The sequence below is a fragment of the Trichosurus vulpecula genome, chromosome 7 (genome assembly GCF_011100635.1).
Source record: "Trichosurus vulpecula isolate mTriVul1 chromosome 7, mTriVul1.pri, whole genome shotgun sequence".
Lineage (NCBI taxonomy): Eukaryota > Metazoa > Chordata > Mammalia > Diprotodontia > Phalangeridae > Trichosurus > Trichosurus vulpecula.
The window spans coordinates 70,497,255-70,513,657 of NC_050579.1; the positions used below are offsets into that span (position 1 = coordinate 70,497,255).

The window sequence follows — 16,403 nt, forward strand, 5'->3', positions numbered from 1 at the left end:
AATATGCCCAGCACCATGCTAAGCACTTTACAAATGTTACCTCATAGGAGCTCATTATTAATTTCTGACTCTTAAATCTCCATTTATCTCCAAAGGGTAGCCCACACACTATCTCCTATATAAAATCTTTTCTCATCCTCATTCAGCTGTTAGTGACCTCTCCCTCTCACAAAATAAGCACATATTTACTTTGTATGTACTTATATACTTTGTTCATACTTATATGCATTCATATGCCATCTCCCCCTGTAGACTATAATGTCCTTGAGGGCAAAGATTTTTATCTCTGTCTTTGTATTGCCAGCCTTACCATAGTGCTTGGTATGTAGTAGGTGCTTAATAAATGCTTGGGGGCTTGATTGATTGAAATTGACTGCAAGTGTCATAAATTCCCTGAAACTACATAAGTTAAACAATTTAGGGTACCTTTTCCAAAGAAAATACATATTTAATCAGGGGCCACCATTCTCTAGAGCACTTATACATAGCTATTATTTTGTTAGCATTATAGAAATCAACAATTTTATAACTAGAACAATTAACCAGTCAGCATTGAGTTTTATTCTATTCCTCTTTGGCTGTTAAAAGAACAAAGAAGAAGCAAGGCTTCAGGAAGTTTGCATTCTCATAAAAAACTATCTATCTACACATAGATGATATCTACATCCAGCTGCCCTAGACTTTTTTTCAGCTTTTGTTTTTGTGCTCTGCCTAAAAGCTGTTTGTTATGTCCCCAAAGACAAAATGTAGATATTAAGTTTGCAGCATAAAATGTGCACTTTGGCGGTCTTCCACAAAGGTGGATTTTTTTTTTAAGGATAAAGAGCAGCTGATTATATTCATATAACCCCCAGTGTGGACACACTGTTGGTGGTAACTGAGTATATAGTACAGCTTGGGGGATTTTTTTTCTCCTCCCTCCACCCAAGTGTTGATAATTACCAATATATTAGGAGGGGCTTTGTGGTCAAGCCAAATTTCTCTTAGGCAAGGGAGGGAGCTGTATACTCTACTAGGGGGTGAGGGGGCGTGCTTTCCCGGGTGATTAGATCTGGGAAAGTGAATCTGTTTTCATTCTGGAGATGTGGAGTGCTGCAGTCACGCCTCTCACTGCCAGCCCCGCACCAGGATCATAATCAGTCACTATGAAAACTCATTAGCTCCACAGCCATGAGTCCTCCACTGCTGAAGCTGGGTGCTGTCCTCAGTACCATGGCCATGATCTCAAACTGGATGTCCCAAACTCTTCCATCTTTAGTGGGACTGAACACCACCAGGCTTTCCACGCCAGACACTCTAGTAAGTAACTCGACCGTGTTTAGAGATCTCAGGGGGTTTCTGGTTGTTCAACTCTTTTGCTATTTGTGGTAAACCACAAAGATTGAGGTTGTCTATTTGCAGGTCTGCTTTCTAGCTGTTAATTTCTAGACTGTAACTCTATTCATGCATGTTTCTCTGTGACCACTTTACAGTTTTATACTCACACGCACACACATAGACAAATGTGGACTGATTCTTTTATTGTAAAAGAGAATATTAAATTAGGCTCATTAAATTCTTACAAACAAAAAGGTTCAACAATACTGATTGGAAGTTTGGATGTTTAATTTTTTTTAAAGAAATAGAGTGTTTGTTATTTGCTTTATTTTTTTCCTTCAATCAAACAAGTATATGCTGTTTTCTTTGAGTGTGAGGCATAGTACGATACCTTAGACTTTTTTTTCAGCCTCTTGCTTTATGTAGTTCTATTATTTGCAGCAAGTTCCTTCACAGGATGTAATGCCTGAATTCCTTTGCAAAGATTTCAAGGTAATCAAACTCATGGTAAATAATAATAAATGTAACTAAAAACCTCAGTAATTCTTAGTCTGTCCTTAAGACCTTTAAATAGACTAAGGAATAATACAAGTGGGAGGTGATTCATTTTTAAGGAGAGTCCTCTATGAATGTTTGACTCTTTAAAAATATCTTTACATCTACAATCTCAAGAAGTTTCCTTTCACCGAAAATGAAATGAAAAGTATTTTCATAACCCTTTCCACATCCTTGGAAAAAAACCTGAAAATGTGCTTTAATGTTCAATTAACTACACTGTAAATCTTACAGAAGGAAAATGAAAACCACAGCTTATTCAAACCAGATCACTTTTAGAGCCTTTCTCCAACCCCACCATTCAACCATACAAACACACAAATTTTGGATAGACAATTTCCCTGTTGCTGAATGAAGGCTAAAGAACTAGTGAAAGCTCTGTGGATGTTGTTCCCATCCTGACATTCTAGTTTGTCAGAAAAAAAGTTAAATATTAAAGAAAAAGTGACCTATGGTTTCCAAGACTGATGGCAGCTCTTAATGATGATAAATTTATCAATCAATATTTAATTAACAAATTGAGTATAGTCAGACCAAACTAATTGCATAATATGTCAGATTCCCCCATGTTTGAGGCACAGTCTGGGTATCTAATAGATGTTGGATTCTTAAGTTTCTTTTTCAGGTCACTTGGGGTAAGCAGAGCCAGGTGTACAGCCAGGTTGGGCAGAAAAAGAAGATACCTCACTAATGGACAGGTGTGAAGTAAGCAGGGCTAGAATCAAAAACAGTTTGGGGGCCCAAATGACTAAAGATCTAAGTTATAGGCACCTGAAATTTTAAAGTCAATATAAGTAAATTTGAAACTTACTGAACCAGATTCTTTCATTGCCAAAACATAAGATTAAACATATTAAGTGCTGAATTAACTCCTTCTAGCCAGCTGTCTATAATTATCCATATATTTTTCCACTGTTTTAAACTGACAGCTAAGTTCTTAGGATGTGTGTGTGTGTGTGTTTCCTTTGATTTTGCTTGGACAGTTAGGAGGAGGCTAGATATGGGATAGAAGAGATAGGATAAAATGTTAAACTGTAGATTAAGGAAAAATTAATTTTAAAATGACTATCATTAGTTGACTAGAACCCCTAGGATATTTGCGAGCACCATGGAGTTATTTTTTTCTCTCATTTTTCATTAGCTCACCTTTGGATTGAATAATAAGAGGCAATGTATTATTTCTGTGCATAAACTAATTTTGAATTATGACAGTCCTTTGAGCCAGGAAATACCAATAACACATAAATCATCGGATATGGATTGAGTGGTGGATGGTACTTTACATATAGTAAAGCCCAACCTCCTCATTTTGCACATGAAAAAACTGAAGGCCAGGAAGCTTAATTGATCTGTCCAGCATCACACAGGCAATGTGTGGTAGAGATGAGATTCAGACAGTCAGTTAGTCAATAAGCTTATTAAGCATCTCCTACAGGCCAGATACCTTGCTATGCACTAAAGACAGACAGAAAGGCAAAAGACAATCCCTTGCCCTCAAGGAGCTCACAATCGAGACAGCAAGTAGAAAATTATGTACAAACAAGCTGTAAACAAGATAAGTAGGAAATAATTAATAGCAAAAAAGTACTAGAACTAAGGGTTGGGGATGATTCAAACCCAAGACATCTGATTCTAAAGTCTTTCCACTATGGCACACTGAATAATAAGTAGTCGCTGTCAGAATTGGAGATGGGATACCAAATTAGAAGAGTGTTCTTTTGACACAACTTGTGAAAATATACCACCTGTGAAGCTGAATTTTCTTGGCCAATCAAGAAAATATCTTTGGATTCAAATGGTGGAAGTATTTAGGAATTCATCTTTCTTATAGCCCTAGACATGGAATCAAAATGCTAGAGTTGTAAGAGAATTTGAGAAATCATACAGTCTAATTCCCTTAATTTGGGAAACAGAAAACTGAGGCTTGTAGTGAGATGTTTTGCCTCAGATCCCACAGATGGTTAGTTAATAGCAGAATCCAGATTTCCTGACTAGGCTAGTATTCTTCTCACTGGACCATGTTGCCCTACACAAAATTGCAGGTTAGAGAGCTGATCTTTTGTGCTCCCACTCTCCCTCTTAGGCAGGAGTCAAATGATCTTGTTGCGCTAAATTCAACTCATCATCTCCACTCCTCCTGTATTGCTTTGTAGATCAAAATGATTCAATTATTTCTTCCTTCCTTTCCCCATATACCTCCCCAAACAAATATTTCCTCATCACACAAGAAACACATTTGCATTGTGTAAATTATGCTTGATTAGGAGTCAGAAGACCCCAGTTCAAATCCCAGTTCTGACACCTATGGAACCTTGGGAAAGTCGCTTCCCCTCTCTGTCTCAGTTTCCTCATCTGTAAAATAAGGGCTTTGAGATTTTGAGTAGATGACCATTCAAGCAGGTAGCTTCTTGCTTTTAATCTGTGGTCCTATAGTCATTCAGCTGACGTGAACTGATTGAAAACAGCTTAATATGTAATACCTTCTGATATTTGCCTTATAAAAGAGGGATGAATCTCTGTGGTCATGGAATTTCAGGTAGTGTGCCATGTGAATGGGTGAAATACTTTTGGGAGAGGCAAGATGGTGTCAACTTCCAGTAGAATATAAAATCCTTTAGTACATCCAGGTCTCTCTCTCTCTCTCTCTCTCTCTCTCTCTCTCTCTCCTCTCTCTCTCTCTCTCTCTCTCTCCCTGTCTCTCCCTGTCTCTCCCTGTCTCTCCCTCTCTCTCCCTCTCTCTCCCTGTCTCTCCCTGTCTCTCCCTGTCTCTCCCTCTCTCTCCCTGTCTCTCCCTGTCTCTCCCTCTCTCTCTCTCTCTCTCTCCCCCCTCTCTCTCCCTCTCTCTCTCCCTTTCTCTCTCCCTCTCTCTCCCCTTTCCTTCCTTTCTCCTCTCTCCCTTTCTCTATTCCTTCTTTCCCTCTTTCTCTCCTTCTTCTCTCTCTCTCTCCCATTCTCTCTCTCCTTCTCTTCTCTTCTTCCCTTTCTCTCTCCCTCCTTCCTCCTTTCCCTCTTCTCTAAATTTCTCTCCCTCCCTCCTTCTTTCACCCTCTCTCAATCTCCTTCCCTCTTCTGTTTGTCCTCTCTCCTTTTCTCTCTTCCTTCTTTCCCTCCCTCTTCCCTTTCTCTCTTTCTTATTCTCTCTCCCTCCCTCCCTCCTTCTTTGCCCCTTTCTCAAGCTCTCTCCCTTTGTTTGTCCTCTCTCTTTTTCTCTCTTCCTCCTTTCCCTCCCTCTTCTCTTTCTCTCTATCCCTCCCTCCTTCTTTCCTCCTTTCTCAATCTCTCTCCCTCCCTCTCTCCCTCATTCTCCTCTCTCTCCTCTCTTTCTCTCTCCCTCTCTCCTTTCCTCTTCATTTTCTCAGCATCTTGCAAACTTGGCTAGGTTATTTCATCCTCCTGTTGGGCTCTGGGTATTCATATTTCTATCTATATACTCTGGTATATCAGTATTCCATCTATGTTGGGGTGTGAGGAGGGTAGAAGGGAGGATTCTGCAGCTACCCTTCAGCTCTTATGCCTTCTAGCGCTGGTCTGTGATCATGCAGAAGGCAGAGTAACTTCCTCTCGAGGCGGGGCCTTAGTGCCAGCTCCCATGCTGGGGCCTCCTCACAGGGAAAGAACCGGCAAAGAGCAATTAAAAAAGAGAGCAAACATTCAGCAGAAGCCAGCTGTTTTCAGGAAGCTAGCTATACCACTGTGGAGAGAAGAGGCTTCAGAGAAACCTAATGGCAAACTCTATTTATTTTGGCCTTTTTAATAAATTTCATCCCTTTCACCTCAAACCAATTCTATCCTAATGAGTTTAACAACTTTCATAGGTAGAAAATAGTTATGAATGCCCAGGAACCAACCAAAAAAACATCTGCCCTTTCTCATTTCTTCCCCACTGAATATTCTTCAATCCTAGATCACCAGGCCTATCTTTACCATTTTTTTTCAGGCACAGTGAAGCTCTTTTGTTTTCTAAATCATTAGGAAAATCATGTGAATGTAGAAGCAAGGAATGTTAGTGGGGGAAAGCCCTCAATTTGTATTTGGTACATTTCATGGTAGTATTTTTCTCCCCCACTGGGTATCTTCTTAGGGAGGAATACAAAAGCCAGCATTGGTGTAATATAAAGAGACCTGGAATTGTAGGATTTAGGGAGGTGGTAGGCTCAGTGACCCACAACAGAAAGGGAACTCGGTCGCCCTCTTGTCCAACCCTTTCTGTTTGTAAATCAAGAAACTGAGGCCCAGAGAGGTCAAGTGACTTACTAAGGTCAAATAGGTAATAAAGATCAGAAATGGTCATTGAACCCAGGTCCTCTGAATCCAGAGGTCTGAGGAAAATGTGAGGTAAATAGGAATTATTATTAATTATAAGGAATTGGAAGACAAATTAGAGATCATTTAGTCAGAGGTTCAAAGATCCAGGGCTGGAATGGATCTGGGAAGCGATCAAGCCCAATCTGCCCATTTTACAGGTGAGAAAACAGAGGCTCAGTGAGAAGAGATGATTTGCCCAACGTCACATGGCAGCAATTGCTTGTGGTTGATTCTGCTAGGTCCTCTGCCTCCAGAGCTATGATGCTTCCATTGTACTAGCCAGACAAGCGTTTCACTTTACCGATGAGGAAACAAACCCACATAAGTTATGTCTTGTCCAAGGTCACACAGCTAGCAGTAGATACCTCATTCCCTTCAAAGCTGCTTTGAGGACAAAATGAAATGAAATCTTTTTAACTGCTTGGAAAGCATAAGATACCAGACAAATGTCAATAGTCATCATTAAAGTATGTGATAAATGTGTATATTCTCATTGAAGTTGAAGTGGTCTAAAAAAAAAAGAAGACAGTGTTAAATCTGAAAACATCCTGATGGACAGATAAGTGGTATCTATTTTAAGATTTACATAACCACATTTTGCTTCATCCTCACCTCTGTGTAAGTCAGGTATTATATATATATAATATTTATATATATTATATATAATATTTATATATACATAATATATATGCCTTACAGGTGAGAAAACTGAAGCTAACAGAGCTTAATAGTCATATATGTTGTAAAGACCAGGGACAAAATTTGAAGCTAAACCCTTGCAGATTCCAAAGCTAGCCTTCTCTCCACTATTCCACACTGATTCATTACATCCTCTTAGAACAAATTGCTCCTTAACAAAGTTAGCATCAGTAAGAATAAGTTTGAGGAAAGTTCAGTTTCCTCTTGGCTACATGATGCTTTTTGGAAGAAGTGTAATTCTGAAGCTGCCTAAAGGACTGAACGATTCATTGTGGCTCCCCCAACTCTTGATAGGACCACTCAGAATTGCAGAGCACATAACACCAGCAATGCATATGTATATAATGGTATACTGGTGAACACATATTGAACATATTTCTGATTTCTCTACTTGTTACAGATCCTGATGCCTTTTGCATGAGGCAGTCACCACTGCCTTGATAAGTTCTCATGAACTCATCTACCCCACCCTCTGTCGTGCTATAGGCCAAGTATCAGCTGACCCTCTAAGTTACTGTGAGGGACCTACACCTAGGAATTGAGTATTATAGCCTGATAATTAAAATGCAAGCAAAGAATCCAAACCCAAAATCCAGTTGTTAAAAATATAATTTTAATTCTGCTTAGAAGCTCCTTTAAATATTTCATGAGTTTCTTAATATTAAAAGCTACTGAATAGTTCATTGGTTCTTCTAAATAACACACAAGGTTCAAGGGGAACAGCATCAGCAATAACAAAGATTAGGCATATGTGGAGGTAACAGTGCCCAGTTCCTCATAAGTACAGATACTACTGTTAGATTCCATTACCCACAGATGATAAAAGTTCTCAAGCACTTGGAGAATGCTAAGAGACTGACAGAACTTGTCTCCAGTTTTTACACTGTTTCTGCCAGATAAACTGAGGTGAGTTTAGAATTTTACTGGCTCTTCAAATGGAATAAGTCTTTGAAGCTGGAATCTTGTCAGAATTTCATTTGCTCCTCCCTTTTTCAGTGTTATAAGTACCCTAAGAAATGAGGCTAGATAGAGTCATAAAAGTGGCATTATTTATTGGTGATTCCTAATCCTATCCCTTCCTCAAACACCACAGCCCTGTCAGGAACTTTCCTACTACCTTTGCCTCTCTCAGTTTTTCTTTCCCTTGGTAGAGAGGATTTCTTTTAATCATCTAGTCTAGACTAGAGATTGGCAGACAATTGCCAGGGGGACCATAATTTTCAGGCACCTGGTTTATATCATTCAACTAACTAGAAGAAGGGCCATTGCTTTCGCTAATTACTTTTACAGTTGGATATTTGGAAGAACCAATGAGGTCATTACTTTCTTCAGCAGACACTTGAGAGAATGATTAATGAACATGAACATTGTTTACCTTTCCACTTTTCCATTTACCCTCAATCTCAAGAGGAACTGCCACTTTCCCTTGGGATAATATGCCATGTGCTAAAGGATATAAAACTTGGCAAGTGAGCATTGCTATTCATGGTTGCTGAGTGGACTCACCTGTATATTTATAAATAGGTGATTCTTATCCCCTCCTCACAAAGGAAATCTCTTCAAATAACTGGTAATTATTTCTGAGGTTTTTGAAATAGTATATCTAATCATAGGAAAAGATATCCATACTCTCACATTTCTACAAGGCATCTAGCCATATACTCAGGACATATTATCATCAACCTGTTTCTGCTGGTCTTCTTAACACTCTCTGAACTAATGTCCTCTGTACTAAACCTTTGTATCCTGGACATCCAGAATCCATGCCCCCATTCTCATTCATCTTTAAAGAACCCTTCCTAGGACCCAACTATCTTGACTGACTATAGGCTAGTCTATTTAACCCACTCTATCTACCAGGTGGCCCTAGGTTCCGGATGATGCTTCACCTTCACACCCATTCCAGTCAGCCCTCTGGGCCACCTTGACATCTGTTTCCTGTCACATTTGAACCATTTTTTCTTGTTCTTGAAACAATAAAGAAAACGATAGTACTATTGCTTCTGGAGAGTGAATATCAATTGACTGCCCTTTACATCAACTCACTATCTCTGTTTCTCAGACTAAAACTGCTTTTTCTAGCTATTTCACCCATATATGCTGTACTTTCCTATTAGAATCTAAGCTCCTTGAGGGCATTATCTGTATTTTTTCTCTCTGTATCCAAAAGTACGCCAGAGCTAGTATGTAGTAAGCTCTTAATAAATGCTTTTTCATTCCAGGAAAAATGATCACTCCAATGTTTGCCTCAATAGACTATATTAACATGCATTTACAGAAGCAAAAGTATTTCTATTGAGACATTTTTTCAATTACCTTATTGAAATGACACTATAAAACCAGTTTTATGCCTACAGTGTGACTATTTTTCCATATCCTTTTCTCTCTCTTTAAATTAAGTGATAGAGAATTGATCATGCAAAACAAGCTGGGAGATAACTGTAAGATTTGGCTTGTTTATCAGATGAGAAGATGCTTATTTGTGCGTGTATTTGTATGTTATATAATATACATATACACATACATGTATCTACTAGTACATATCAATCTTAGCCATATTATTTGCATTTGTTTGGGTAATTTAATTATATGTTTCTGGATATGCCATTACTGAGTCCATAACTTGAAAGTAAGAAAAAGCCGTTTAACAATTTCTGGCTCCTGTCCTTTGACTGACACTATAAAGAACAGTTTGCATATTACAGATTTTAAGAGGAAACTAAAACTAAAAGTGATACCATAATGTTTGCAAGGTGGTTAGTGTCAGCACAGTGCCTGGCACATAACATGTGCTTCATAAGCATTTATTGACATGGCTTGACTTGACTTATGTGAAATATTAGACCTGTTCTTCTTGCCTCCAGAGGGCAAAAACTAGGATCGGTGTGTGGTAATTACAGAGAGGCAAGTATTGACTAAATATAAGAGAATGTTTCCTAATAATTAGAGCTATCAAAAAATGAAATGGGCTACCTTGAAAGATGGTGCATTCCCTGTCACTGGAGATCAAGAGGAATGTTGATAACCATTTGTTGGTGATCCTGAGCAGGTGATTCATGCTTTGAGTAAGAAATAGACCAAATATCTCTGAGGCTCCTTTCCAACAATAATTCTATGACTCTACAAACTGAGGCCAATGTTTGTGTGTGGTTTATATAGATCAGAGATGCATTGTATTATAATAATTATAATAGTTGACATGTATATGTGGTTACAAAATTATTATATATGCCCCATAGGCAAATAACAAATAAACAAATGATTTAGCTATGTAATCTGACTTATAATAAGCTGAAAGCTAGATAATTGAAATTCTATTTTCTAAGACTATTATGGATTTTTTAAACCAAGATCACAAAGCCAGAAATGGTGAAATTAGAATATGGAACCATGCTTTCTGTCTATTGTCCTTTCCACTTCCTCAAACTGCCTCATATAACAAATGGAATTCATTAAAATTTATGAAAACAGAGATATAGCTGTTATATGTCTCTATAATAGCTATTCAGCGTGAGTGCTTAACTTATAATACATTCAAATCATTTAAATGGGTTCTCCTCCAAGAGGCAAAAGGGGAGAAACTCAGGCAGATGCAAAAGTAAAACAATGCATTTTTCTAGCTGGAGGTAACTCAATATTATATTTATTTTATAATCCATTCATCCATTATGTTCAAATGACAGTGTATTTTAGGACTATAAGAGTAAAGCCCAGAAACAGTGGCTGTGTCCATAGGAAACCAAAGCACCCAAATGAAAACTGAAATGTCATCTGGAAGTTGAGTTTTCACAATCCCAAACAGCTATAAACTTGAAATACACAGATGGCTGCCTGAGGCTTTTTGTTTGTGTTTTGTTTTTGAGTGAAAAAACATCTATGGATATTATTGCAGGGTATGTCAATTTCTACTACTACTAAACCGCCCCACACAGCACTCAACAAAAAGAAATTGAAAGGCTCCAGGGAGGGGTGGAAGGAGTTTCCATCTTCCCACACACACGTGTCAGCATCAAAAAGTTGTCATGTAAATGGCACTGTTATGGATTTTATAGACTATGAAAGCATAACATTTTTACCCTTAAATAATTTGTAACATAAGGTATCACTTTATATTTAAGTTCAGGAAGAAATGAGAAGGGTTGTTCTACTTTAACCGTGAGTCCAGAGACAAAGAAAAACAAAACTATGATGTTTACTAGGGAACCCAGTGCATAAAAGTGACCACATGCTGAATAAAATGACCGTTCAAATACTCCATTAAGGTATCTATCATGAGAATACTGTTATCCTCATCACCACCATCATTGTCATCACCACCATCATCATCATCTGAACAATTTCAATTCAATAAATATTTTAAGGTACCCGTCTATGATACTGAAAAGTGAGGATTAAATACGTGAAATACAATCTTATTCCTTAATCATGCCTAAGGAATAGGACTATATACTCCAGAAACAAAAAGGTATGAGTTAGGCCTCTACCTGTAAGATATTTACAACTACATTGTAGAAGAGCCATTTATATAAAAAGATCAGTATTTTCTTACATATTATCCTCCTCACAAATTCTACAATCCAGGCATACATATTGGCCCGCTTGTTCCTTACAATACCCCTTCTCCTTTCTGTCCTCCACGCCTGGGATTCTATTCCTCTTCACTTCCTCCTCTTATAACTCCTTGTGTCCTTCAAAGCTCAATTCAAGTGTTCTCTTTTACATGAAGTATTCCCTGAATCCTCCAGCTTCTCAAACTACTTAGTAGTCATTTTCCATATATATATTTTCCTTCTATACTTACATATGCATATGTTTTGTCTCATAAGCTCAGGAACTGCTTCACTTTTTCATTGCATCATCTGCTAGCACTATGGGCTTCATGCTTATTGATTAAATGGTTGAATACAAGTTAGTACAAGGGCCAAATGAGTGGTACATCCAATAAATACTAGAGAAATTGAGGGCTGGGTGATTAAGTAAGGCATCCTGGGGCAGGAGCGACTTGAGCTGAGCCTTCAAAAAAAAGTTAGGATTCAAATGAGGAAAGGAGGGCAGCTAACAGTTAAGGAGGCACTTTAAGAACAAAAAGGTCATTAGCTAAGGTCCAGAGAAAGTAATACAGATAGGAACAGTGAGTGCATCAGTCTGGTGTTTAAAACATTGGGCTCTTTATGGGGTTAGTAGAAAATAAAAGAAGTGGAGAGTTATATAGAGCTAGGTTGTGTAGGAGCCATGGACGGAAGGGCAAGGAATTTGGACTTTGTTGTTTTGTTGCCAATGGAGAATTACTGAAAGTATTTCAGAAAACATCTAACACATTATCAGGCAAGATTGATGTGTTTACTTTTTTTTAATCAACTACCTTGCCCCCCCCTTTCTTTTTTTAACTCTTTGTTATAAGGGTTAGTTTGCTGGTAAGAGGAAGGGAAAGGCATAAATCGGTAAATGAAGATAACAGGAAAAAAAGATCTCTAAGAACTAGACCTATGTGATTTCATTGATTTAACAAAATCCCAGGTGATCCCATAGTCTCAGCTGGTGTAATCTATCTAGCTTAAGGAGAAAAATCAAAACCGAACAAAACACACTTTTGTTGGAACTGGAAGGTCTCTGGCAAAGATGTGAGCACTGTAGGATATTTTATTTACACCACTTAGAAAATAATTACTATTAATTGCTACATGCTTTGAAAAGCCTTGGCCAACACATCTCCTTGTGTAAAAGTACTGATGGTGTATGCACTTGTTTGCTTCAGGAAACTTTAGAGACTTCTTTTGTCAGAAACTTCCCAAGATTCATTGAAGTGTCAAAGATATGACAAAAATCACAGGGGAATTCTCTAGGATTGGTAAACAGTTTGTACTATGTTAAATGGCAAGTCTAAGTCCAAAAGGGAAAATTCAAACTTTGAGGGACATATATGGAGTAAAATGTGTCTGGGCTCTTGACAAAGTTGTTGATACAAAGAATGGCAATTTCATCTTTGATTACTCTTTGGAACCTTTGCCCTGTCTTTATCCTATTAACTGAGTTCTGTGTTTCTTGTGTTTGTCTTTGGTTTCCCTAGACTCAGATTAGCCCAAAAGAAGGGTGGCAAGTGTATAGCTCAGCCCAAGATCCTGATGGACGATGCATTTGTACAGTGGTTGCACCAGAACAGAACCTGTGTTCCCGGGATGCGAAAAGCAGGCAACTTCGACAACTGCTGGAAAAGGTAGGCATATTTGAATCTTTAACTAGGGTGGAGCAAACAGCTTTTTCCCAGGGGTGCCAAAATTTAGAGGGTGCAGTCTTTCAGCAGATAGAAACAACCAAGTACTCTTTTCTTCACCCTCTTCTTCCTCCTCCTCTTTTGCCTTCCCCTCCTCCTTCTCTTCTTTTCTCTATAAATTGAACACACACACGTGTGTGTGTGTGTGTGTGTGTGTTTAACTAGACCTGTAATTTTTTTTAATGGCAGGAGGAGCTTCCTCATCAATTTATATCAACACCTTCTCAACAAGTTATGGTGAAGCACCATATGCAATAACATATGCACCATAACCTGATGCAATTACAGGTTAAATGACTTGCCTAGGAACTGACACATCTAGTCCTATAGAGGGAGGGTGGGGAGTGAGGAGGCAACAGTTACATAGATAATTGAATAAAAGTAGAATAGAAAGTATAAAGCTTTCAAGTTTCACTTCTTTCTCCCAGTGGCCTCAACCCACCTTGCCTGATCTCCTCCCTGCTCTGGAGGCTTCCTCAACAATAGCTTTGGTGCACTAGAGACTCTCTATCCACCACAAGAACAGTGCCTTAGGATTTTGTCTTCCAAAGTGCTTTATGTTCTGAGTTCAGAAGTCTCCCTAGACAAGAACTCTCCTTCTCCTTCCCTCATATGAATGTGTCTTAAAAGGTCAGTTGATGAGTAAGCCAAAGCCTGTAGAAGAGCTATGATAATGAGCCTAACTTCTTTTCTGAGGGTGGAGAACAATGGCTATGAAATACTGCACTTACTGTTGGGCTTGGTTAGTTTTGCTGAAAACCCTTTTTTTCTTTTTTAAATTTTTGTCACAAGTAATCACTCTCTGAGTGGGAGAGGGGCAGGTCATATTGGACATAAAAAAATTAAAGATAGTAATAAAAATGTAAAATAATTTTTAAAGGTCATTTGAGGGTTCCTTTCCTATCTTTTGTACTGGGTACCAGAATGTTTCTCTGCCCTTCCTGCAAACCTGAGTCCCTCATCTCCAATATGACCAAGAAAAGCTGATTCTCTGTTAACATTCACTTCTGAATTTGGATCTCCTTCCGAAACTGCAGCCTGCACCTTTAGAGTAAAATTAAATGAAAATGCTATTTAAGCTCCCTGCTCCAGGAAGGTAATCACATCCATTTCTTCTTTCTCTCTGCCTCCAAACTCTTTCCCTTAATAGGAATAACTCTTTACCTTATGTCTCAATATCCAAGCAGTTGTTCCTTCAAAAAAAAGGAGGGGAGAGGAGTGAGCTCCAAGTCTGAAGCAACACCAGGAATTAAGCCTCAGCCTCAGATCACAGTAGGCCCCTTGAGCTCATTCTTTTGAATCATATTAACAGCCCTGCAAGGGAGATAAAATTATGGCCTTCAGTATGCAAGCGATTTGGAAGATAATGAATAATTCCAAGTATTTACCATCTTCCTCTAAGTCATTCCTTTGAACATTAGGACTCTTCAATTTCAGTCAATAGTCTCCCCCTTCTTGTAATTTGCTTAAACCAGAACCATAACAATTAGATGCCAAAACACCCTCGAACCCTTGATTTATTTCCCTCTACAGATTAAAAAAAAGTATTATAAAAGGTTATTTGTGCCAGGAAAAAAGGGAAAGATTCTTTCAATTATAAAGACAGGGGTTTGTACTAAACATTTTCCCCCCAATTTTAACAGTTTATGTTGCCTTGGGCTTTGGGTAGGGAAGACCAGTAAAAAAGGGGTGTGTCAATTTTGAGTACTTTAGGGAATCTCAAAAAGATAGATACACTCTGGCCTTGGAGGACATGATCTTCACTGAGTCACTGGCATGAGGTCAATTAATGTCATGTGCCTTCAGTGGCCCAGTCAGGCTAGTGTAACAATAACCATCATGGACTTTAGAGGAAATGTCAGGAGTGGAAGAATCAATCAAAGCAATGTCGGGAAACACGTTGAATCCTAGAATCCTAAAAGTCAAGTTCAGATCATTTTAAATCATTTCATTTCCTACTAGCTGAAAATATAATCATTTTCCTACACTTTAATGAGAAATAGCTTTCCAGTAAAGTTAAGACAATTGAAGTCATTCTTTCTCTGAATTTTTAAAAAGATATGATATGGGTATATAACAGTGAGGATAATAATAGATAACATTTACAGAGAACTTGAAGGTTTGCAAAATGATTAAATATATGATTATATATTATAAATGTAAATGAAATTATAATACAGATGTGAGTATATACACACACCTGTATAGAGTCATCTCATTTGACTCTCACAAAAATCTTGGAAGGTATGTAATATTATTTTCCCCATTTTACAGAGAAAGAAATTGAGGCACAAAGAGGTTAAGTGACTTAAATAGTACTATGAGTATCTGGGGCAGCTAGGTGGCATGGTAGATAGAGTAATAGGCCTGGAGTCTGGAAGACTCATCTTACTGAGTTCATATTTGGCTTCAGACACTTACTAGCTGTGTACACCTGGGTAAGTCACTTAATCCTGTTCACTTCAGTTTACTCATCTGTAAAATGAGCTGAAAAAGGAAATGGCTGGACAAGACCAGAAAGGACTGAGCAACCACAACAATACATGTTTGAGGCAGGATTTCAACTCATTTTCCTTACTCTAAGTTGAGTACTCAATCTACTATTCCATCTAGCTGCACCCATAAGGATCATAGAATTGGAAAATACTATAAAGGTCATTGAGTCCTATCTACTACCCAATGCAAGAATAACCTTTATAGTATCATTGACAGATAGTCATCCTATATTTTCTTGAATACCTGCCACGACAGGTTGCTCAATACTTCCAAAATCTATTTTCAATTGGGAGCAATTGTAATTGTTAAAGAGTTCTTTAAAATGAGCTAAAATCTACTTCCCGGGAAATTCACAGAGTCACAGAAGTAGAAATTCAAGGCCCTCTAATCCTATCCCCTCAATAGATAAGGAAAAAAAGTCTCAGAGAGGTTACATGACTTGCTCAGAGCAGTGCCCAAGCCCAGAACCCAAGTCTTCTTGTTTCACCATTTCTTCTAATTCCAGATCCCAAACTCTTTCCATCGCATGATGGTTGCCTGCAGTTCTACCCTGTGGGCTCAGTTCTGCACTGTGAGGCCACACAATACAAATCTATACCATTTTTCACATAGCAATGGAAAAATACACACTCCCTCATCATTTTTCAAGGATTAATGGTCTGGTAAATTTGCATTTGAATCCAGGAACAATAACACATCTGTGTCAAATTGGTATCCATAATTGAGCCCAGGGCTGTCCAAAATGCGGCCCACGGGCTAC

The 16,403-nt window shown here is 38.3% G+C and overlaps 1 protein-coding gene across 3 annotated transcripts in view; it reads left to right on the plus strand.

The window, feature by feature from the left end:
- Positions 1 to 1,170: 1,170 nt before the first annotated feature.
- Positions 1,171 to 16,403, plus strand: part of OLFM3 (olfactomedin 3) — a 71,723-nt gene continuing 56,490 nt past the window's right edge. Inside the window, exons 1-3 of one of the 3 annotated variants that reach the window (XM_036769048.1) lie at positions 1,171 to 1,286; positions 5,515 to 5,550; positions 12,955 to 13,090. In XM_036769048.1, coding sequence (XP_036624943.1) covers positions 1,171 to 1,286; positions 5,515 to 5,550; positions 12,955 to 13,090 — 288 coding nt within the window. Of the gene's footprint in view, positions 1,345 to 5,514; positions 5,551 to 12,943; positions 13,091 to 16,403 lie in introns of all 3 variants that reach the window. The other 2 variants (XM_036769045.1, XM_036769046.1) reach the window with 2 other exon arrangements.